Source organism: Carettochelys insculpta, chromosome 26, assembly GCF_033958435.1.
Source record: "Carettochelys insculpta isolate YL-2023 chromosome 26, ASM3395843v1, whole genome shotgun sequence".
NCBI classification, from domain to species: Eukaryota; Metazoa; Chordata; order Testudines; family Carettochelyidae; genus Carettochelys; species Carettochelys insculpta.
This window is the reverse complement of record NC_134162.1, coordinates 9,328,875-9,353,024: the sequence shown is the minus strand read 5'-3', so window position 1 is coordinate 9,353,024 and position 24,150 is coordinate 9,328,875. Positions and strand designations below refer to the sequence as shown.

Here is a 24,150-nt window from a genome sequence, read left to right as displayed (position 1 = left end):
TCGCGCACGTGGCCAGGAGCGCGCAAGGGAGCGGCGCGCGCCGGCGCATGCGCGGTCCGGCAGAAACTGCTTGGAAGATCCGATCTGCGGCGCCGGGCGAGCCTGACACCTAATGTGGAGCACCCACGGGGACACATCTCGAAGAACCACCGTTACTACGGTGAGTAACCTGTCTGTCTCTGGCCTGGCACTCATGTCACACTCCTGCATTCACACACACACCATGAATGAACACAGTCAGAGCGAACCGGACTTGGCCATCTTCAACATCTGTGAGCCCTATAACCAGGGAATTCTTGGCCCGTCCGGCTCCTGGAGCAGACCAGAACATTAATACACAGCAGCACCATTGCACAGCTGTGTTAAGTGCGCCAGTTCTGCCTGCTGGGAGTGATCTGCATGTGGCTCCCTGATCCTGTGCCTGGGTGTGATGGGAGCAGGAGTGGGGGAGGGTGAGAGATGTGCTCCAGTCTAGCTCTGCCCCCCGAGTGTTGGCCTACACACCACTCAGCAGGAGGGCCCAGAGCAGGTTGGAGGGCTACAGCTGTGACATACCAAAATAGCCACCATCTAGGCTAGGTGGTCACTGGGGAAAAAGCCCTAACTCTCTGCCAGCTGCACTAGGCAACAGGCTTCCTAGACTTATGGGCTGTTCTGTGCAGCCCCCAGGCCAATCATGGCTCACGTTCCTATGATGCTGTTCCTCTACATAAACAACAAGAAGTCCTGTGGCATCTTATAGACTAACAGATATTTTGGAGCATGAGCTTTCATGGGCAAAGACCCGCTTCATCAGATGCAGCGGGTCTTTGCCCACGAAAGCTTATGCTGCAAAATATCTGTTCGTCGATAAGGTGCCACAGGACTTCTTGTTGTTTTTGAAGATACAGACTAACTCAGCTACCTCTCTGAGACTTGTTCCTCTGTTACTTTGGTGGCTGGTGGTGTATGTGTGAAAAGTTTTTGAAGCTGCTTGCTGAGACCTTGGTGTGGGGTAGTCCTCTCCCCTGCAGGGGCTGAGTTGTTTCCTTCCAGGCCACTGAGATTACCTTGTCCACAACAGGCAGCACCTCTCCGCCAGCACAGAGCCTTCTACCTTCACCAGAGCATGCCACCCTCAAATCTTAGGAAGCCCCAGTGAAGCCCACTCCATCTGAAGCTGTCCCAGGCTCTTGTAATTCATTCACTACCTCTGAGGCAGAAAACAGAGTTACCCTTGACCTTGCCACACTAGTCCAGAGGCTCACATGGTGCAGTTATGAGACAGTGTCAAACCTTGCTTGCATTTCCCAACAGGTCTTGTGTTGGAGGTGCTGCAGTAGCAAGTTGCTCTCTGAGTAAAGTCTATCTGTTGTTTTGCCTGGTGATGCCAAGTTGCTTTGCTTAACTATTTGCTGGACCATAACCAGCCCCTGACTTAAGTGCTAGTGAAGTAGTAAATGTGTTTGCCTAGCATGTGGGTATTACAGGTTCAAATCCCTCCACTAGCAGGAGGACCCAGCTTCTTGCTTATTTGTTGAAAGATGTTCTTTTGTGCTTACCAGGTAGTTGGGCAAGTGCATTAGTCAGGAGTTGTCTGTAGCTCACTGGTTCAGCTGTTGTGTTAGCATGGGCCCAATGTGGGTTTGAATCCCGTTAGGGTAGCTATTGCTGGCCCTTTGCTGAACCTACTTTCTAGCTGGCCTCTTGAAGCTGTTCCACTTTGCTTAAGTATTAGCTGGGGCAGTAAAGCTCCTATGATCACTCTGTAGCCCAGTGGTTTGTATGCTTGCTTAGGCAGTGGGAGATCTCTGGATTTCCTGGTTCACATCCTACCTCTGCCCTTTAAGAAGGGATTCAATTGAGGACATCTTATCTCCCAGGTGACCAGCAGGATGGGACATTCCTGTTTGCGACCCCTTCCCTTCTCAGAAGGCCTTTGTCTTTCAGGGAAAAGGAGGGGACTTGAACAGGAATCCCTCACCCTGTTGGGTGGGTGGGACTGGGTGGGCAGGGAGGGGGGTGGTGGGTGGGGCAGGGGGGAGGTGGGGAGGGGGGTGGTCCCTGGGATGTAGGAGGTCCTGGTTTGAGATCCCTTGGCAGAAGAGGGATCAGAACTGGGATCTCCTGCAGCCTAGGCAGGCTGACCAGCGGGGGTGAAAGAGTGATCTTATTTTTCTCTTTTCTGCAGCCCACTGAGGAGTTAAATAAAAGGCCCTGCTGACACAGCAGAAACTGCTTCAAACATTGCTCACCTCCCTTTGCAGGTCTTGATCCACACACAGTAACATCCCAGCCACTAGCCTGCCCCACTAGGCTAGAGAGGCTTCTGACTTCAAACTCTTCGTTTCTCCTACTTATTTCAGGTGTACCCCCTTCAACAAGAAAAACAAGGGAAACTTCTTTCATGCCTCCCTGGGAGGGGCTCAAACCCACAACTGCACCACCTCAAGCCAGAGCTCTCTCCATTACACCCCCAGGAGCTTCTGCTAAGTCTGGCTTCTGTTGTCCTCATTACTATTTAATTAAAGCAGCACCACTTCAATATGAAAAGTATGATAGAGCACCCAATAGGGGTGCTCAAGAGTCAACAAGTAGAGGGCAGATTCGAACCAGCCTCTATCCAATCAGAGGCCACCACTCTACCCACAGGGCTACAGACAAGCTTCTGCTGAGCATGCTTCCTTTGGTGCAATCAATAGTTAATTAAAGTAGACCAACCAACAGAATACACAACCCCCACATGCTGCTCAGAGTCACGCTCTTCTGTAGTAACAGAGAGGGAAGCCGTGCTAGTCTATATACTATCAAAACAAAAAAGCAGTCCAGTAGCACTTTAAAGACTAATAAAATAATTTTGTTAGTTATCCAGGTTATTCACAGAATCATGGGCACATTCTCATGTTCCTCAACTAACATCATATATGCCATCATGTGCCAGCAATGCCCAGATGCTTTGTATATTGGACACACTTCAAACGCTCTTAGACAAAGAATTAATGGGCACAAAACAGACATAAAACACTCCTGCTCCACAAACCGGTCAGCCAGCTTTTGAAAGGAGTGGGCCATTCTGTTAATAACATGAGGGTTTGTGTCTTACTGAAGAGGAATTTTCGCAACAGATTGGAAGGAGAGGCTGCTGAGCTCTCTTTTATATTCAAATTTGACACATTAACACACAGTTTGAACCAGGATGGGAATTCTTCAGGTCATTATAGGGGCTCTTTTGCCTACTTGGCTTTATCTAATTCTTGACTCCCCCTCCCCACCTTCTACCCCTCTGTTCTCTGATTTGCTCACCTTGATAATATTTTTCTGATTTTTCAACCTTGATTACTGTTTTTGGTTCTCTGTGCCTTACATATTGAGTCTGTTCTGGTCTGGCTATGGTCACGAAAGCTCACCTAAGAAATTATATCGTTTGTCTCTTCCATAGGAAGGAGCCACTGAACCTCACCTAGTTAGACAATGGGGTTAAATAATAAAGGGAGCAGAAGGGAGATGAGTGGGGAGGGGGATTTTAACGTATTCTATTGGACCCTCTAGAGGGGCAAAAGAAAACTACAGCACCAGTTGCCTAGTTCCCTTTGTGCTGGATCTGAGCCTCACTGACTCCCCTGTTCCCTCCTGTGGCTATAATAGCAAGCAGGATACAAGGCACATTGGGGGCAGATGTTAAAGGAAACCTATAGACGCCTGGGTGCTCTCAGAGCATTGCATGGTACCAACCCTGCCACTTTAGAGAACAGCATGGCAGCCATTCCACCCTGTTCAACTTTTAGCTGCCTGCCTAGAAACCTGGGTTGTCACACTAAGAGCTGAGGGACCCAACTGGGGGCCTACACCTGGAATACAGGGGGACACCACTCAGGACTGAGGGGGTCTGGCAGAGCTGGGCGTGTGCAGGGGGGACTAGCTATGGACCACAGAGGGCGGGGACTTCAGGGCACCGTGTGATCTTTGCAGGGCCCCTTAGGACTGGGATCTCACCCAGCACGTCACCCTCCCATGCATTGTACCTGTGTCTAGCCAGAGCCCCATCCCTTGATCACAAAGGCAGAAAAATTCAGCGGCAAATGCAAACTCAAAGACCCATCGCCACCCTGGCTGGGTCCCTTTGCCTGACCCAGGCACGGTCTCACCTGCAGGTGCAGGGCCCGCAGGCCCTCAGGCAGGGGCACTGGGATATAGTCCAGTTTGTTATCCGACAGGTAGAGGAACTGCAGCTTCTTCAGCTCCTGCAGAGATACAGACACCTGCATCAGCCTGGCCCTGCCCAGCCCCTCACCCGGTCTGGCCGAGAGTCTGGAACGAATGCCCCATGGCTCAGCTCTGCGGGTGGAACTCGCATCTTTGCTGAAGGGGTCGTGCTGCTCCTGTGCTCCCCGGGAGACTGTCCCATCCCAGCAAACACGGGGAGTGGGGGGGAGCACGTGGGGCCTTGGCTGTTCCGAGCCCTGGTCAGCTTCTCCATACAGAACATCTGGGTTAATCCTCTGGGCAGGACTCAGCACCAGAGAGCCCTGCATGGGGGTTGGCTTGACCAGTGTAAGCCCAGGGTTCCAGAACTCAAGTCAGCAGCCCCTGGGTTTGGTCACTTAGCACACCAGCATCTAAACTCATTTGTAAACCCAAGGTAGGAATGGGTCCCAGGCAGCTTTCCAAGCCCTCAGCGTCCCCTCTCCGGACAGGCTCTCAGAGCAGCTCAGTGTCCATTTCAGGGCCTAAGCCAAGGCAGGGTTTTCAAACCTACTCAGCCCCCACCCACCAGCAGCTCCCGTTTTAACAGAGCCCAGCCCATAACCAGCACCTACTGTGTTGAGCTCCTCCACAAGCCTCAGCTAGCAGCTCTCTGGCTGGTCCTGCAAACTTAAGGCTCCATCTGCCTTGGCAGGGTCCATTCCATTACCCAGCACCAGGTGCAATGCCTTCCTGCAGGAGAGAAGGGTTTTAAAGCCACAGGGCTCCTATTTCAGCCAGCCAAGGCAGGATGGGATGTGGGGGGGGAAAGACTCCGCAACACCCACGTCCTGCCTCTAGAGGGACCCTGGTAGGAGATTTCCAGAGCTGGACAACCCCCCTGCCTGTTTGCCTCACCAGCCGGGCAGAGACTTCTCTGTGTTTTAATCACGGGCTGCAAACAGATGCCGAGTTCAAACAAGCATCATCATCATCCTCAATAACCGCGGGCTCAGCGCCCGTTGCTGTCTGATGCCTCTCTCACTATTTCCTTCCATCTTTCCCTATCCAGTGCAGAGTGGCTTAGTTTTTGTAGACTAGCTCCGCACAAATCTACGACATCATCTATCCATTCTCTGTGGGGCCTGCCTCTCCTATTCGAACCATCCATTAGGCTGAATACCAGCGTCTTGATTTTTCGTTCGTCGATCATTCTGCAAATATGTCCAAATAGTTGTAGCTTCCGTTTTATAACCTTCTGCAGCAGGTTCTGTTTTGCCTGTATCTTCCTATATAATTCCCCATTGGTGACCTTCTGCATCCATCCGATTCTCAAAATCTTTCTGTAACAGCTCCTTTCGAACACCAATATTCCTCTTTTCGAATCTTTCGTTATCACCCATGTCTCACATCCGTACAACATGCTGCTTAATACACACGTTTTCAAGGCGCCCAGCTTCGTTCTTAAGCTAATTGCTTCACTTTTCCAGATCTTATCCATTGCCTTCAAACTCGCTCTTGCTCTTGCTATTCTAGTTGCTATTTCCTTCTTACAGTCTACATGATATGTTGCTCCTCAGATATGTGAACTTCTCTACATTTTCTAGTTCAATACCATTGACACTGATCTTCCTTCCTATTTCTGTATTTCCAAATACCATTGCTTTTGTTTGATTGATGTTCATAATCAGTCCACACTGCTTCCCTTCTTCAACACCCGCACCTTTTCGCTAGCTTCTCCTCCTCTTCCTCAATGATAACTATATCATCCGCAAACCTCAAGTTGTTAATTCTTTTGCCGTGCACAGATACCCCTTCTACCTCCTCCTTGATCTTGTCCATCGCTCTCTCCAGATGTGCGATGAAGATACTTGGCGATATTGGATCTCCTTGTCTCGTACCTCTACTTGTTTTAAACCAACTTCCCAACTCCACATGTTCTCACCACTGCCTCCACATTATCATTGATATCTGTCAACAACTGTATCAGTCTGCGATCCACTCTGTATGACTCCAACACTGCCCAAGTCACTTTCTGATGTACACTGTCAAATGCCTTTTGAAAATCGACAAAGCAAGTGTATACGTTTTTGTTCTTTCATCGAGCTTTCTCCGCTATCAGTCTTAGTGCCAATAGCTGCTGTATGGAACTTCTGTCTTTTCTGAACCCTGCTTGCTTGTCTGCTATATATTCTTCTATCTGCGATCTTAATCTCTCAGTCAGTATCATCATCAGCACCTTACCTAGATGGCTCGTTATGGCAATCGTTCTGTAGTTCTTGCACTCCAATGTACCTCCTTTCTTGGATATTGTCACTAGCACAGATCTTGTCCATTCCTTAGGTGCCTTCCCTTCTTTCCATGCTATATTACATAGTCGGGGTATTTCCTGAATCATGCTTTCTCTGCCGTATTTGATCATCTTTCCCATGATCTTATCATTTCCAGGACTCTTGTTGTTCTTTAGTCATTTCACTGCTCTTTCTACTTCCTCCTTTGAAATATCGGACTCACTCTTAATGCTCGGGGGGAGATGTCTCTTTCATTCTTCAATCAGTCTCCCTGAGACACTCGGGTCCAATTGTGCTTTGTATAGATTAGTGCAATATCTCATCCATCGCTGCACAGTCTTCTCCCTGTTCATGAGCACTTCTTGATTCTCATCTTTGATCGCCATCTGCTTAGCTGGACTTAAGTGCTGTGAATGGTGGCACCCTTTGCTTGGGCCCTGCATTCAGACACACGCAACCCACACGGATGACTATGCCAGGACCTAGCCAGGTTTTCCCGTCTCCAACATTTAGGAGCTCTACCAAGTTAGGTTACAACCAGAGAGTTCTTGGCCCCTTCAGCTCCTAGAGCAGCCCAGGATGTGCTGTGCCAGGATGCTATTAAAGAGCAGTATTGGTACAGTGCTGTTTCATTTTCACACTCTGGTGCTTTTGGGTCCCTGAATCTATGCCTGACTCTGCTGGGGTGATGGCGGGGGCGGGGGTCACGTGTCAGAGATGCAGCCATGCCCTGGCCTGGCCCTTCCTCACCCGCCCCCCTCATCTCCGCCCCCCCCCCCCCCCGGGATGCCTTTAAACAACACACAGTAGGAAGGCAAAGGGCAGGCTGGAGGCATACCAGCAGTGATATGCCTGAAATAGCCAACCTCCAGGGTAGGCAGGTGCCTAAGCTTATTGACCTGCAGCTACCTCCTTTGGAACCTCCCCACCAACTGCAAGACATCAGAGAGCGCTCCCAGACTTACATGGGCTGATGCAAATGTTCTGTGCAGCAGCCCCATCAGTCATGGCTAATTTCATTGACTTTTTTCCAGCCGTGGGTGGAACAAATTTTGTTATGTGCACCAAGGCATGTGTGGAAGTGCACCACCAGTAGAAACAGTGCTCTGCTAATCAGCTGGGTGGCACCTGAATTCCTCTTGGGCAGCTGCCCATGCTCGCAGGGAACACTGGCTGTGGCTAGTGCACTTTAAACTGTAAGAGCTACGACCACAAAAATTGCGTGCAGCATCATAGAATCATAGACTCCTAGGGCTGGAAGGGACCTCAGGAAGTCACCTAGTCCAGCCTCCAGCTTCAAGCAGGATCAACCCCAACTGTCATCCCAGCCAGGACCTCTAGGGACAGAGAATCCACCGCCTCTCCAGGCAACACATTCCAGTGCTTCACCCCCACTCCTGGGGAAAGAGTTTTTCCTAATATCCAACCTGCGCCTCTGCTTCTGTAACCTCAGACCACTGCTCCTTGTTCTGCCATCCGACACCCCTGAGAGCAGTTTCTCACCCTCCTCTTTAGCACTGCCCTTCAGGAAGGTGAAGGCTGCTGTTAACTCACCCCTCAGTCTTCTCTTCTGTAAATTAACCAAGCTCAAGTCCCTCAGCCTATCCTCACAAGTCTTGTGCTCCAGCCCCTTCATCATTTTTTTGTTGCCCTCTCCCTTGCCACTTCCCTGCATGCCATGCACCCCTCTGTTAGGCTTCCACAACTTCCATACCTACCCCCTCCCTCTCAGAGGCCCTGCCTGCCTCCACTGCTCCCTCCCCACCCCATGAATCTCTCCTAAGCAGCTGCCCGAGCGCTCACCTTACAGAGATCACTGGTCATGGCCCACAGTCATTCATTCAGAGGTGCTGCCAGCATGCTTGCAAAGCTGTGAGCCAAATTTAGTGTGTGTGAGAGAGAGAGAGCGCATGTGAGTGAGGAGTGTGTGTGTGTGTGAGAGAGAGAGAGCGCGTGCGCGTGCGAGCAAGGTGTGTGTGTGTGTGCGCGCGCGTGCGAGCAAGGAGTGTGTGTGTGTGTGTGAGGGCAAGTGTGTGCGCGTGAGAGGGGCTTTTTCATAGACCATATCAGAACCCTGCCAGGCCTCTCAAGCTTGGTGTATAGAGCCCCCTTAGAGTTTTTGCCGAAGCCCCTCCACGAAATAGCTCCAGGGCTAGGAAAAGCCCATCTGCCCAGCCCCAAACTGGAGCAGCACCTACCTTAGGGCCCCACACCCAAGCGGCACAGCCCAACCACATGCTTACAAGTTCTTTGCAAGGCCTGTGACTTTGTATGCAAATGATTAATGAAAGTGGGGGGCAACAGACAGACATCACCCCACGAGTAGGGTGCTTGGTGACTTGTTAAGGTGCATTCTGCCCCCGCCCCCTTCAGTACGGATCATGATGGTGCCAGGTTGCTGTGGGGCAGACCTAGTGATGGGTTGTGTGGTCAGAGGATGAATGTGCCCTGCACAACATAGAGCTGCTGCAGCACAGCTCCTTTTCATGGGCCTTAACACTGTCTGTCTCCCACTGGACCAGCCAGACCAGGTGATGCAAGAAGCCAGCCTGCCTTCCGGCTCTGGAGTCAGGCTCGTCCGCTGCGGCACGCTTAAATCAACATGCCAGAACCTCTTGCCCAGCAAGACTTTCTGAGTCGTCCCCCGTTCCCCCCACCCCCCACAACCAGTTGTTACGAAGGGGAGCAGCAAAGAGAAGCCTAAACCAGGGCTCAGTGGCACACGCCTGATTTTTCATTGGCATGTGAGGCACCTCAGCCGTGCCCCCCCCCCCCCCATGCAGCTGGGAGCTTCCCTGTGGATTAGCAAAAGACCAGCTAATGCTACCAACCACCACCTAAACGGTAAAGCTCCGGGTCTTCGTTTATTTATTAAACAAGCTGTTGTCAGTAGGCCTCTCAGTGTGGTTTTTAAAAAGTATCACCAGCACGTGGATCATACATTGCAGTCAAAAGGTCAAATTTCAGCACTCCGCCTCGGGAACATTGCTGGCCCCTGGTCTAACTTTACCTGGAGAGCTAGGAAAGGGTTAAGCTACCCTGCTTCTGCGGGAGTGGGGGGTGGCAAAGAGCCAATAGGTGTGAGAAGAAGAATTCAGACCTGACACTGAATCACAGCAGAGCCAGAGAAAGAAGGAGGACCTCATCCGGGACAGAGGGAAGAAATGAGCTCCTCCTGAACAGATCCCCTGGGCTCCTCAGACTTTGTACAGAGGGACAGGTTCACGTAGTCGTGGGAGGTTTATTTAGGGCTTTGGAAATTGTCTGAGCTGGCTATTTGTTCCTTTTGTCCTTTCCTGTCACAAAAATCTGACCGGGGGGGCGGGGGGCGGGAGCCCTTCCATTGTGCAGCCATCCCTTGGGGCCAGAACACAGGCACAAGCAGCTGAGTCTATAGCTTGGTGGTCTGGACACACAGCTGTGAGAGCTGGGTTCACATTGCTCTTTAAATTTCCACAAGGATGTGTGCGCAAGGCTGTCTGTAGCCTGCTGCTGCTGCTTTGGTGCCCAGGCCTGGCACGACCTGAGCTGGTTGTGCATGCACAGAGCTTCTATGCCCTGGTCAAAAGAAAGGTGGACCTTTTTGCAGCCAAGTCCCTCACCTGAGCTGTGGGAAACTCACTTCTGCATTCCTTCTTTGCCCCAAAGACTTGAAGGTACGTGTTCAGCAGAGTGCTCTAACTGCAAGGCGCCAGGGTAACCCCAAATATGGCCCCCTTCAGTCTCACCAGATGAATGTGCTACACTTGGTATTAAATACATTTACCTAGCTCTATTGGGCCAGCCATACCATGAGCAAGAGGTTGACTCTGTAGGCTAATATCTAGGGCCATTCAGCAGGGAGATGCTGTAGCCCACACACCTAGGTGTGCACTTCACCACTTCAGATAGTGGTGCCCAGTGCATTTACACAGCATCTGAGCTGAGAGACCTGTAGCAGCTCCCGCACTCTGCTCTAGAAGTGCCAGGTCCCAGCCTGCCTGTATGTGTTGCGCTAACAAAGGCAGAATCGAGTCCCTGGCAGTTTGACAGGACTAAGGCCTTGATGCAGTCCATGGTTGGGTTGCACTCTCCACTGCGAATGCGCCTGATGTTTCAGTGTGGGGACCTCAGCATGGGGGTGGAGCTAACCAAGAATTTTGAATGCAGACTCATGACCCCGCCCTCCCTCCTTCCCATGTCTGGCTTTCACCTTCCTTCCAGGCCAGGATTCTCACCTGGGAGGAGAGAAAACACACCTCTGGGTGCTTGGCTCGGAGCAGGGCTCAAACCGAGGTTTAATTCACAGTGGCGCAGCTTGAATGACTACGTCTGTATTGGGCCAGAGAGATTGTCTGCCTCATCCTGGGGTTTGGGCGCTTGCCTGCGACGATGGAGTATGAAAGTCAAATTCCTGCAGGGTCAGCTGCGTCGTGTCTGCTTCCTGATGTGCTTCTTACCAGACGAGGCCAGGGAGTTCCCAGCTCACCTTCCCTGCCCAGAATCTCGCCCGAGGATTGAATTCTCCCGCTATGGAGCCAGCGTTTTGTATGCAGAAAATTGGGACAAAGAAGAAAACCTGCCCCAGAGGCAGCCAGTACCACTGAGTCTCTGATCCCATCACTCCCACTCAGGTTCTAATAGCTACATTGTGTGACTGCCCAGGAGAGATTCAGGTCCTGGCCAGTTGATTAGCAGAGTGCCCACAGCACCCTCTGCCAACCACATGTGTTTTTGTTGGTGGCGCACATCCCCATCGGCCTTGGTGCACATAAAATTTACTCCACCCCCATGGAAAAAATTAGAGGGACCTCCCCAAAATTATGAGGCACCCCATTCCCCCACCTCGCTATACCAGGGGCTGAATGTGTGGCACTAAGCCCCCCATGTTGCCCATCCTCCACCCCCTCACCACCCAGGATTATGTGACACCCTCTCCCACTTCTCCCTGGGGCAAGTTTCTGCATCCACTCCCTGCTGTGCAGGGGCTCTGTGCTCACCCGCTTTTCCTCAGTTATTCCACACCAATTTCTCTTTGGCTTCTCCTCCTCTCGAGGCAGCTCACCAGGAGGCGGCCAGCCCCGCCCCCTCTCACCATGACAGATGACTTCTTCCCCCAACAGCCCTTCTTATGCTCGGCTTTCATTTTTCAGACCCAGTTTGTGCTCGGCCGTACCACACAGTAGAAACAAGGGACATACTTAGTAAACAGCAGCAGTGTCCCTCTGGGCCACTAGAGGGCAGGGTGCCATAGCGCTGGGTTCACATGGTTTCAAAGTGTGGGGCGTGGGAGTGGGTGCGTGGCGAGAGCGAAGCCTGGTCTACAGGAGGAGGAAAAGTCGATTTGAAAGTTACAAATCCAGCTAGCAGCATGGCAGGGCTGGAGTCGACTTATCTAAACATCGATTTTTATCGCCACCCCCATGGTGGGAGATGGAGTGGAGAAACTCTCCCGTCAACTTCCCTTCCTCCCCGGGACTGCCAGGAGTGGCAGGGTGGAGGCCAGCACCATGATAGTTCGATTCAGTGCAGCCCCAGAAAAGTCGACCACCAGTGAGTCTGTCTTCCCATAAGTGTAGCCGGACCCTCACTCCGCTGATTAACCACCTCTGGGCAAGCAAGCAAAAAGTTGTCCCACGCCAACACCTGCCAGTAAGCAGGCTGCCAGCCAGGGAAGGAAGTGATGGTGCACAGATACTGCTTATCACACGGGTGGGCAGGAACTTCCACAGAGACCCTTGGTGCAAAACCTCAGGTGACTCACCTCAGGCATCTGCTGCAGGAGAGCTGTCCCAACAGGACCATCACGTCCAGCTGTGGGCAGGGAAAAGTCTCTAAGCTGGAGAACATTTGGAACAATCTCCCGTTAGGTCCATCAGCACAGGTTTACATACCCTTGGCGGCACCAAGAGGGCAGCAGGGTTTCCTCTACTTTTTTACTTCCACGGGTGCACCAACACATTGAGAGGCTCCGCCTGCCTCCACTGCCCTCTCCCCCAAGGTGAGACTCCTCCAGTTTCTCAGCCAGTGACCTGTGGGGAGCCTACAGCCAGAGGCATGATACCAGCGTGATGGGGCTGGGTGGGAGGACTGTGCAGACATTTACCAGCCGTGAGGCTTGAAGTAGAGACAGGTGCTTTTATGGCCCAAGGTCACAATGTTGATCCCAGTGCTGAAGAACGACCCACTGTGGGGAGCAGTGCTACCACTGAGTGTGCCATCTACACCAGGGCTAGAGGGGCACCACGAGGTCACACCGGGGAAGAAAAAGCATTGGGAAGGATGAACATGAAGGGAAGTATGAGAAGGGGCAGGCAGAAAAGAAGTCACATCCCTTTCTCTAACTATGATCAGTCCCCCTCCAAAACAGAAGAGCCCAGATCTCTGCTCCAAAACATCCTCTTTATTGTGCCAAGAGGGGAAAACCAAAAACAAAACCCCACCCTTGTAAACAGGTATGTGAAATATACAGGTTAAGTTACTCCTCCTCGTATTAACAAAATAAAGCTCTATCTATATTTACAGTCATAAAAAAGAACAGCTGGTTGTCGCAGCACATCGGGGGGCAGATTTACAAAAGGGGGGATGGTTTCTACTCCCAACACACTCCTGCCTGTACAAACCTCTTTCCCTTCTCCCCTAGTCCCACAAACTTGGACCCTGGGGGTTTGTCAAGGACCCCTCGGGAGGGGCTGGGTAATAAATAACTGAAAAGAGAACTCCAAGGTGGGCTGAGCCCTGCCATGGAATCACCAGCATGGGTTGGGTGGGTGGTTAAGAGGCTACAGAGTGCAGCAGATCAGGTATCCCAGGGTTCAGCTTACATGCACACAAAGGCCCGTTCGTAACAGTTAAGCTTTGCCCACGGCTGGGGAGCACTCTTCACTCTTAGGGTTTGTCTACACTTACCCGTGTTGATGCTCCGGATAGAGCTTCCAGGATTTGATTTAGCAGGTCTAGTATGGACCCACTCAATCGAACGCTGAGGGTGTGCCTGGCAACCCTGCTTCTCCTTGTAGTCGCAGTTGCGAGGAGTAAGGGAAGTCAATGGGAGTTTCTCCCATTGACCTCCTGCTGTGGGGATGGTAGAGAAATTTGCCCTAAGGTACATTGACTCCAGCTACACTGTTGGTGCAGTTTAGGCCTTAGACTCCCTCTCTCGTGCACACACACACCAATTTCTAACGCAGTGACCTGCGCTGAGCCAACCTTCGGCTGGAGACCAGATCAGTACAGAGGGTTACTAGACAGAGCTCTACCAAAGCCCTCCTCTGGGCCTTGCTAACCAGTGCAGCCCACTAGGAAGGAGAACTCATGCTCAGCCTTGGGATGACCCTGCCTGGAAGGTGCTGCAGTGACAAAGGAAAAACAACCATGTGGTTCTGAGGAACCCAGGCCAAGCCCCATGCCAGCCGGGGCGTGTGGTGTGTTGGTGGCAGCAGTGGAAATTAGCACAGCAGCAGGGGAGCAGAAAAGAAGAGAGTCAAATCCTCAGCTGGTGTAAATCCGCAGACAGTCCATCAGCTTCTGGTGCTCACAGTTCTTAAACTAGATACCAGATGGAGCCAATGAATCAGCTCAGCCAGCTGCTGCCGTAGCTGCTATGGAGATTCAGGGACTTGCCCCGTTTATCACAGGCCAGCCTGGGCCAGTCAGTACTTGCTCCACATAGGCAACCAGCTATACCTGAGTGGTCTCAGCCAGCTCTGAACACCTCATTCTCCCCAGGCTCTGCTCTAACAGCCTCCAGCAGGAAGACCAGTGCTGGGAGATTTGTAAGCCAGGCACAGCCCCGGCCAGGCGTGAGAGCTCAACAACCTGAGGGGAAGTCTGTACATCCACCAAGCCGCACTGAGGCCAGATCAGGGAAGGGCAGCGTGCAAGCACATGACCACCTCCCCTTGCCTCTGTCTCCAGCACAGGCCCAGGGCACCTCCAGCAGCACGAGCTGTTGGCAGCCCAGGTGCTTGTTTGGACAGCTGAGCTGCTGGGTCTTTCTACTCCAACAGCAGCCTGTGCCTGCTGGGGAAAGGAACCAGCTGCTGGGGAGGAGCCCGGTTGTCAGCCGGAGAAAGCTTGCCCTGAACAGCCTCTCTCCTTGCCCTAAGCCAAGACTAGCTCCCTGGACCTCACCATGGGCTGTCGGCTTTTTTCTAGATGCTGTTTCAGCTCCTGCCACCAGGGAGAGCCAGGGTCCCACGCTGGGAGCTGGCAGGAGGGAGGTGAAGGAGCACAGCTGGCATGGTCGCTTGCCGCAGCGGCTGGCAAAGACTGTTGGCTCAAGCGGACCTGCAAGCTGTAGGGGAGCCATGAGAGCGGCCGGGGTTCAGTTGGGGGAGCCGCAGGGAATCCCAACCCAAGGGCGCAGGCTAACCATTAGCCAAGGCGGCCCTGCTGGGACGGGATGGGGTTCTGTGCTCTCAGCAGCACAACGTCCTGCCATGCCGCTGGAAGGAAACGGGCAGCGGCTTTATTTGCCAGTGGGGCCAGAGCTGTCAGGAGTATAAAAGGCTCCTCCGAGACTTTGGCTCTCGCTCCAGTGAGGCAAGAGCTAAAAATGGCTCCCTGGGAATTTCCTGGCAGGGTTCAGAGGACGAGAGAAAGGGCCGAGGGAAGGGGAGGGGGCGAGAGCAGGACGGGCTGGTACACTGCCTGAACCAGGAACAAGTGTTCCACCCGGACATTTGCTTCAGAGGAATGAAAAGGCCCCGGAGAGACCGGCTGAATGGCGGTGACTGTGTTGCTGCTGCTGCAGCCCCTCCAGTTGGTAGGGCCCCGAACAGGTGACGATTCTCCTCAGCTGGCTGCACAACAGCTTTCTGGGAGGGGGGCCGAGATGGAGTGTGGGGGCAGACAATGGACAAAAGGTCTGCCCAGCGGCTGGGGTCTTTCCTTGTCTAACCCCTGCAGAGCCACAACTGTCCAGAGGCAAATCACTGGAAGTAGGCTGGTTGCCAAGCCAGGAGAAGGTAGCACCTGTCCACACAGCGGCAGGGGACTCCAGATTGGCCCTTGGTGGCGAAGGAGGGCGTGAAGGAAGCCCTATCCCTACTGGCACCTACTCTGTTCTGTGATTTCTGCCCAGCCTTTCCTCACAGGCCTGGCTGTCCACGCATAGCCCAGCTGGGGAGAGCTGGGCTCCTCCACCTTCCAACTGCCCGAGCCACGCAGCACCTTTTCCAAAACCTCTTTAAACCTCCTATCGCTCACACTGGGGAGATGAACGCATGGGAGGGGGCCTCTGCAGCCTCCAGAGGGGGGAAGCTAGCTCCACAGAGGCAGCGGGGTCTCCCTGGGGACCCTTCACTCTCCCCAGCTAGTGCCTGTGCTCACAGCGTGGACAGACGTGCTGGGTCTGCGTCCTCAACTTGGGCTAAGCACCTCTCACCTTCGTGCCACCAGGAAAGATCCAGATGTCAGCCGGCCGGCCACCAGCCAGGCACGGTGCCTGCTGTTTCCTGGGGACATTCCCTGCCCAGTGGAGCGCCACCAGCTCTTTGGCGTGAGGATGAGCCAAGGGCTCCACCCATGCCATAAGAAGTTGCATGCTTCCCCTTGTCCCACGCACATGGTTCTATACACCCAGCACAGCCCTGCTGGCCACCTCATTCAGGGGGCACAGGAGGCCTTGTTGCAAAGAGCGTTACACGGCTTGTAATTGGCTCCCTGCGTCTAGTCACCTCCTAGACCAGGAGCCATGTTGGGATGGTGTTTCTTCCCACCTCCTCTCCACTCAGTTTGGTCTTTAGTTCCAGCCCCAGATTGGAGGCGGGGGGGAGGGGGGAGCTGGGGGGGGAACACTGCAAAATCTGGTATCTCCTCCCCGCAACTTCGCACATGCTCTCCCCGCCCCACCCCTGCCCTCTGCTCAGTCTGTGAGCACCACCAGCTCCCCGTCACTCTTGTCCTCGCCCTCAGAGTCCTCCTCCTCACTGTAGCGGTACATCTCGCCGTCCGCCACCGAGTGCCCGTCCTCCCCGCCGTCAGCCTCTTGCGACTTGAGGCTGCGCGTGTTGATGATGACAGGCATGTTGGGGTCCATGCCGCGGGGCAGGTAATGCTGCACCAGCGGTGGCGCCAGCTGCACCGGCCTCTGGTACAGGACGTCCGATGAAGAGCCTTGCATCTGACTGCCCTGGGGCCTGCAAAGGTGGAGATCACCGTCACCGACCCCATCCATTAGAGCTGGTTGGAAAATGGGCCCCCCGCCCCACATGCACGCTTGGAAAATCCCAATGAACCTGGGGGTGGAAATTAAGGTATGTTGACATTTACCACGGAAAATGAAGAGTTTACAATGGGAAAAAAAATACAAAATATTTTGGCCAAAGACAGAAATATTTCAGTTCAGAAAGGCTGCCGCGAGGGCTCCTGGGAGCTTGGGTTCTGACGTCTTTGAGAGTCTCTGTTAGGGGCTGGGTTCCTAGTTCAGACAACAGGCGATGATGCCCGGAGGGCTCTGCCAGCCCCAGGATTCTACCATGCGCCCTGGTCTCTCCTCATGTTCAGAGGAAGCAGTTGCATCATGGGAGATGCAGTCTGGCGGAGGAGCCCCACTCATAGGGGAAACTGAACTATAACTCCCATGAGGCACCACATTGGCCATTTTGAACCAAAAGATTTCAGTTTCCAAATGGTCAGTTTTTGGATTAAAAAAAAAAAAAAAATCCCACCTGGCAATACTGAATAACCACCCCCCTCACTCTCCCGTAACATAGCCCTCAACGAAACCAACTGGCTGGCAAGTCCTTGCACCACTGCCCTCTACTGCATGGACTCAGCTGCGTGTCACAGAACCCATAACTGCTAACAGCTAATGGAGAGTCTCCTTTGAGCTTTGGGACATGAGAGTGTGGAGGCGTATTCCCAATGCACCCAAAATAAGTTCTTAGTGGCCCAGGCATGCAAAACAGTAACTACTGAGAAATCCTCGAGTTCCCCATTGCCCATATTCTGACACTGGTAATCACAGCGGCACGGAGCTAGGACAGGAAGTTAAGAGCAATACTGTTGAAATCATAGTGGAGTTTTGATCAAGACGATACCCTGTGTTCTGCCTCGGAGGTGGCTGCAATTCAGCCTCTTGAAGCTATAGAGGTGGGTGGGGTTTTTTCGGCTGGGGACAGTGGGGAATCATAAGCATATGGCAACCAAATGAGATGGGAGCCTCACGCTATCAAGTAGCCCTGCCTGGTGTCTTGCCGCCTGTTCCTCATCAGCGCCTTGTACTCGCCCACACGGAGCCGCTTCCCCTCCACGATGCAGGTGCGTTTGGGCCGTGGCTTGTATTTGTAGTCCGGGTACTTCTCCAGGTGCTGCCGGCTCAACCGCGCCTGCTCCTCGTAGTAGGGCTGCTTCTCTTGGTTCGTCATTGATTTCCACCGCGACCCTGGGAGGAGAGAAAGCAAGGTGGGAGATGTACAGAGCAGTTAGGTGTGCCTTTTAAAATACCCCCTCACCCCTGTTCATCAGTGGGGACAAAACCCAGATCTTCCAATGGCCTCTATCACTTGAGCTGGAAGAACAATTGTGTTAGCTGGTAGCAGCAGTAGGCTGTTATTCACTAGTGGCCTGCCCCTGGAGAGGGTGCAGCACAGTGTGTTACACCTTTAACAACCTTTCTCCTAACACCACACAGGTAAGTTGGAGGAGGGAAGGCATTTGATAAGGGTCCTTGAATGGCAGCTGGAAGAGCGAGGATGTCTCTCCTCTCCATTTCTGGACTTCAGCAACGACAAAGTGGCTCCCTAGATAAGTGCTGCTTTTGGAGTGCTCCTAGTGCTTCACAAACATTAGTGAGTCTCCCTGATCCTGGTCAAAGATTGGTCAATACACCCCATTTTACAGCTGGGCAAACTGAGGCATGGAGCACTGAGAAAATTATTTGCTCAAGGCTGCCCAGTGAGTCTGTGTCAGAGCATGGAAAAGAACCCAGGAGCCTCAGTGCTTTCATCCTTCTTTTCTTCAAAACGCCATGGGTAAGGTCCAAGCAGCAGGCTGAGAGCAAGACAGATGTGTTCTAGTCCCATCTCTCTCTAGAATCTTAAGCAAATCATAATTTTCCACTGCCTCAGTTTCTGTGTCTGAAAAATGGAGAACAATGAAGAGAACGCCATCGATAATGTCTCCCCCGCTGGCAGGTCTGTAAGTGTAACAGTCTACAATAAGGCATCTCCACTTGCCAGGGAAGTTCTGAGTTCAAATAAACTAAATAAACGAATTCTTCTTCGGAGAAGGCTGTCATTAGGGTTAACGCTCCAGTGGGAGACTCGAGACAGGAGTTCAACTCCTGGCTTTGCAGCCTCCACACGTGATCTTGACTACATCCCTCTGACCTCCTATATGGGTTATGCCAGTATTCCATGGTTATTCCCATCTAACCTCCTCGTGGAAACACATTCCGGGATAAAAGCATTTTTTGCCATTTAGTGTAAACCGATTCCTAGATAGCCTGAGTCACCCCAACAATAAACTAGCCGTAAAGCGAAGTAAGAGAGTCCACACAGGAATCTGCACCAGTGTCACTGAACCAATTTAAATTAAACTGATGCAACTTTCCCACGTAGACAAGGGCCTCAGTGGGAGTCTTAAGGAGCTACTGTGCTATCAAGCAGACCTCAGAGAGGCAGGGGACGAAAATGTCATTTGCATATGATATCAAAAAGCAGGAGGCCTCACCCAGTCCAGGCGAGCTGTGCAGGTCATTGTCCTTGATTGGCAGGTACGGAGAGGTATGCCAAGTGCGGTCACAGGGGACACAGGATATCAAGGAGGGGGAGGAATGTGGGGCTATACTATGGAGCCTGCTCCCATTTAAATGTGATGATCCAGGCCATTGTTAGCAGCCAATCCACCTGTCAGCGAAAGAGAACGCTTGTCCCCCTCCCCTGCCTCCCAGCCGCTGACCTTTCCCGTCACCTCGCTGTCCCGGGCTTTTGATTCTTTTCCCTCACAAAAGGTATGGCAAGCAGGTGCTGTGTTAAAATAGGCAGTCCTGACATGTGACTCAAATTCCCCGGGCTCACTGACCTTTATTGTCATCCCTGCCAGGGGCCGGAGCAGGCGGGGGAAAAGGGAGCAGCACACACAATGCAGGCCAGGGCGAAAGAGAAGGTCACACGCAATCAACAAGTCCAGGGAAGAAGCCGAGGGAGAGGAAAGGCCATGCTTGATTTGTCCTGGGAAAATTAACTGGGCCTTTGGCTCAGGCCTCAGGGGAGCATGGGTCAGCTCAGATGCAAGACAGATCCCTGTTTGGAGCTAGACAAAGTCAAACCTTCCAATGCCTTTTCTCTCCTCCTCCCCTTTGTCCCCGATGCTTTCAGGTCCATCGTGCCAGGAACAGTAAGGGATGCTAAGAAGACACAGATGCGCATATCTAGCCTGCACAAAAGCTTGGCTCTCACCTGCTTTACGGAGCCCAAGCCTAAACAATAAGGTCAGCGTACAAGTTCCATGCTCCTGGCAAAGCATAATCACAGACTTGCCCTTTCTCTCCCACCCTGTGAGCAAGGACCCCTGCAGCCACAGGACGCAAGCAGGCCTTTTAGGGGACACCCAGCCCTCCTGTATATTTGCTGTCTGATCTACGCCGGATTCCCCCTTGCCCTGCAACCATTTACACCCATATAAAGGAATTGGATTTGAAAGCCCCCAGTTTGTGCTTGTGTAAATGACTCTATGGGCAACAGAGGTCTGGCCCCATCCCTTCTGGAACCCTACTATTGCAGAGATGGGCTGGGTGTTGGTGTTGCGCCAGCCACACATACCAAGTGGGACAGATGGGATGTGAAGCCAGAGAATCTGGGATCTGTCTCCTGTGAGCCAACAGCCCCAGGGCAAAGTGGGCCCCAGCTCCATGCCCCAAAAGGAGCGTGGCCTGGGCAATCAGCAGTGACACCTCCCACTAATCCTGCGGAGCAGCGCTGCTGCAGCATTTCAAAGGGGCGCGGAACGCCAGACGCCCCCAGTGCTGCAGTAGCAGTGACCGGAGCTCTGGGCCCCATTGAAACAGCAGATGCTGGGGCAGCTGCTCCCTCCTCTCTCTCCCTCCCCACCGGGGGGCCTGCCTGTAAATGACTGGCAGGCCCACCAACAGGCCTGGCAGTTCCGGGAATAGGGAGAACAAGCATTTTGGGAGTAGCCCCTACTGGTGCGAACGGCACAGCACCGATGGTCTGTCGCTCCTTAGAGACGGGTGAAACGCCCACGTAACGTTTGCTCAGATTACAGAGCAACTGCACTGCTCGTTAGACCCAACCACCTCAATGCACTTAAACAATTACGTCTGACAGCATGCCTGTGCACGAGGTAAATGCAATACCCCAGGGACACTGAGGTGTTAAGTGACTCGCCCCAGAGCTAACAGCAATTCAGAGCCTCAGCTGGAACAGAACGCAAGAGTTGGGACTCCCACTGCTCAACACCAGTACATGGGCAGCACGCCCATAGCAGTAACCTACAACCAGATCTCAGGACCAGCCATGCAGCTGAAAGCTACACGTGGACAACCACAGCTTGGGCAAACATCAGCTTCATGTTTCTGGCCCTAAAGATAGCCTCTTCTTCTAAAGCAAGAATGAACGCAGGCGGTCAAAACAAGAACCTCTCCGGTTATTTAAAGCTACATAATTATACTATGTTAGCCGCCAGCACGCCACAAAGGGGCCATTCTTGACACCCCCAAACGCTGTGGGTTGCCATAAGTAACAGATCAGCCCCTAACACAGTGATGCCTCGGAGGGAGAAGCTTTGTCAATTGCAGAGCTGCTAAGAAGATGCACGAGACCAAATTAAAAGTACGCCCTGAGGGGAGCCCACAAACTCCTGCACTGCGCTAATGAGCATTTGTTACTTGCAGGCTGGACAGACCCTTCACAGACCACACCAGAGTCTTTAAATAGCAAGCCTAGGCCAAAGCAATTCAACATGAGACCACGGCACAGGGAGCGGGTGTGCAGTGAGTTGAAGGCCCTTTGAAGAATGCTGTCCCCCAAGGGGCTTTGATACACAGAGTGGAAGAAAGGATGTGAGGGTCTGACAGACACTCGGGTGATAATATAAATTCAAACGGTAAGATCTGATCGTGGTCACCTCATGGTTTAGAGCAGGGCTCTGGGAGTCAGGACTCCTGGGTTCTATTTCCCAGATCTGCCAATGATTTGCTGCGTGAGCTGGGAGAAGTCACTTTGGGGCTGTCTGCTCTGAGAACCCACTGATTCCAGTGGGATCGGGCAGCACCCAGCCCCTTGGCAGGATGGATGCACGCTCCCTTCTGCAGAACAGAGCTAGAAGAACTTTGCTACCTTACGGGGTGCAGCAAAGGTTGGGTAACATTTTCAGATATTCCAGCAAAAGGTGCTGCAACTGCAAATGTGGTGTTAATTTAAAGCCAAAGGGCACAGTACCAGGCATCACCATGCCTGCCCTTCTCTGGTGGATCCATTGGACGCAGGGGGTGGAACATCATCCTTATGCCACAAGTGTGATGAGTTTGTGGGTATCAAACTGTACACGTATGGGCATTTCCCACACGCACGTCACAGAAATTGTCCCTGTCTGTCTCAGTCCAGGGGGGATTCTGCAGCTTAACAACAAGGGAATGGCTGGCTAGGGTTCAGGTGCATTGGCAGGACAGCAGGCGTCTGGCTGGCCTGGCAGGAGAGAGATGCCCTGGCAGAGTGGTTGGTGCACTCAGGACTGGGCTAGAACAGCTGGAGCAGACTGGGCACGGCTAACTGGAGTTACATTTGCATGGCCATTTCTCTCCTCCCCCTGGCCTCGAGCCAGGATTCGAACTGGGTTCTGGTTTCTAGCCTGTGACACAGAGGATCATCGGAAAGAAGAGCAGGGGAAGGAGAGAACCGTCAGGCAGCAGAGCTGAGATTACAACCACCTGGGGGCTGGGGAAATGCCCAGCGGGTATGTGAAACATCCTGGGCTATCCTTTACCAAGGGTCATTGCCGCAGTGAGCCACACGCATGCCATTCTGATTCCAGCACCATGAAGCAAACACCTGCGGGACTTGTCACAGCTTCTCTGAGGGAGAGGTGGGTTTTCTCTTCTAAAGCAGAGTTTCTTCCCACAGCTCTAAGGCTTCCCTCCCCACTAGTCAAATCAGACATCTCTGCATCTCTGGTCTCTTATCTCTCTATCACCCCAGCAGAGACAGGCTCAGATAAGCTGGGAAAGACTTAGATAAGGATGGGTAATCTTCAAAGGGCAAGGCTCTCTCTTCACTATCAGCCCCTCTTTCCCGTCAGGAGGCACTGTGGGCTGGGACCCTCAAAGCTCACACACGAAGCACAGTCAGGCCTGGTGGATGTGTGGCACTGCAAAAATAGTACAGTGAGTGATGCTGCCTCCACAGAACAATGCCCCACCCCATGGCCCAGAGCATTGCCATGGGGCACTGTGCTGCTGGAGAGACTGGCTTTGGGGACAGATACACAAGAGCACACTCCTAGCCACTTGCAGCCAGTGAAAAGACACTCAGAACTCGGGTTCCCTCTCATTTTTAACCATCTGGGTGTGGAATAAATTTTATTACATGCACCACCAGGAGACTATGATTCAAACCAATGCCAGCAAAGTACAATGGATGAGCAGTCCAGTGCCTTAACCAGTGGGACACTGCTGGCACTCAACTAATTGCTGGGCAGCACTTGACTCTCTTGGGTGGCTGCCCATGCATACAGCTTACAAGGAGCGCTGCTCCGGGCTGCACTTCTCTTTCTCCTCTCGGAGCAGGGTAGTTTGTTTTTATAGCCCTTCTGCTTTGTTGGTCAGTACATCCAGGTACCATTGTGGAGGATCCACGCTCTTGCAACAGGCTGCTCCCAGAGAGAGGAGGGGAGTGTTGCTGTCATTTCACCCTAGCTCAGGGCCAGCTGTAAACTGCATGGGATTAGCAATACCCAGTGGCTGATGGGTCAGCAAATAACTCAGCAAATTCCACATCCTGGGAATAGCACAGCAGGGTGAGCCCATCCCACCCTCACTGGCCAGCTGGCCACTTACCCAAGATCTTGCTGATGCTGGAGTTATGCATGTCCGGGAAGGCCTGCAAAATCTTCCGCCTCTCGTCCTTGGCCCACACCATGAATGCGTTCATGGGCCGCTTTATGTGGTTGTTGTTCCTGGACTCGGGAAAGTGCCGCGAGCCTGCCAGGAGCAGAGTGAGGAAGACCCATCAGACAAAACGGTGAGCAAGGTGACCCTGAGAATCTTCCCGACAAGGGCCCTGGATGGCCCAGAGCACAGTTTCTTAAGCTATGTTCCGCGGAACATGGGTGTTCCATGAACAACTCACAGGTGTGCCCTGAGCGATTGGAAAAATAATTCAAGGTATCTAGTTTCTGTTATTAAAACCAGATACAATGTTACTTCTTCATCACTGTGATACCTAACTAAATGACTTCATTTTGTTTTGCTGTATACGTTGCTGTCTGGTTTTGGTTTGACAAGGATTTTTTGAAGAAAATTTTCCGCATTACAAATATTATTTGGTGTTCTGTGGTCCCATTAAGTAAGAAACACTGGTCTGGAGATACACAGCTCTGGATTTTCACAACATAGACTGAGGCTCAAATCTTGGCTGTTAGCAGCCCAACTGGACAAATCCTGAGCTTGCTTTTCAAAGGAACTGGCTGCTTCCTGAGTGAGCAGAGGACTGTGGGTTCTCAGACTCTCAGGAGAAATAAACTGCACATCTCCAGG

The 24,150-nt window shown here is 52.6% G+C and overlaps 1 protein-coding gene across 8 annotated transcripts in view; it reads right to left on the bottom strand.

Moving 5' to 3' along the window:
- Positions 1 to 12,828: 12,828 nt before the first annotated feature.
- Positions 12,829 to 24,150, bottom strand: part of SOX13 (SRY-box transcription factor 13) — an 85,137-nt gene continuing 73,815 nt past the window's right edge. For 7 of the 8 annotated variants that reach the window (XM_074977624.1, XM_074977630.1, XM_074977628.1 and 4 more), the window contains exons 12-14: positions 23,452 to 23,595; positions 17,604 to 17,820; positions 12,829 to 16,573 (exon numbers count right to left, since the gene is read on the bottom strand). In XM_074977624.1, the coding sequence (XP_074833725.1) occupies positions 16,300 to 16,573; positions 17,604 to 17,820; positions 23,452 to 23,595 (635 nt within the window). In that variant the 3' untranslated portion in view covers positions 12,829 to 16,299. The remainder of the gene's footprint in view (positions 16,574 to 17,603; positions 17,821 to 23,451; positions 23,596 to 24,150) is intronic. The other variant, XM_074977631.1, reaches the window with a different exon arrangement.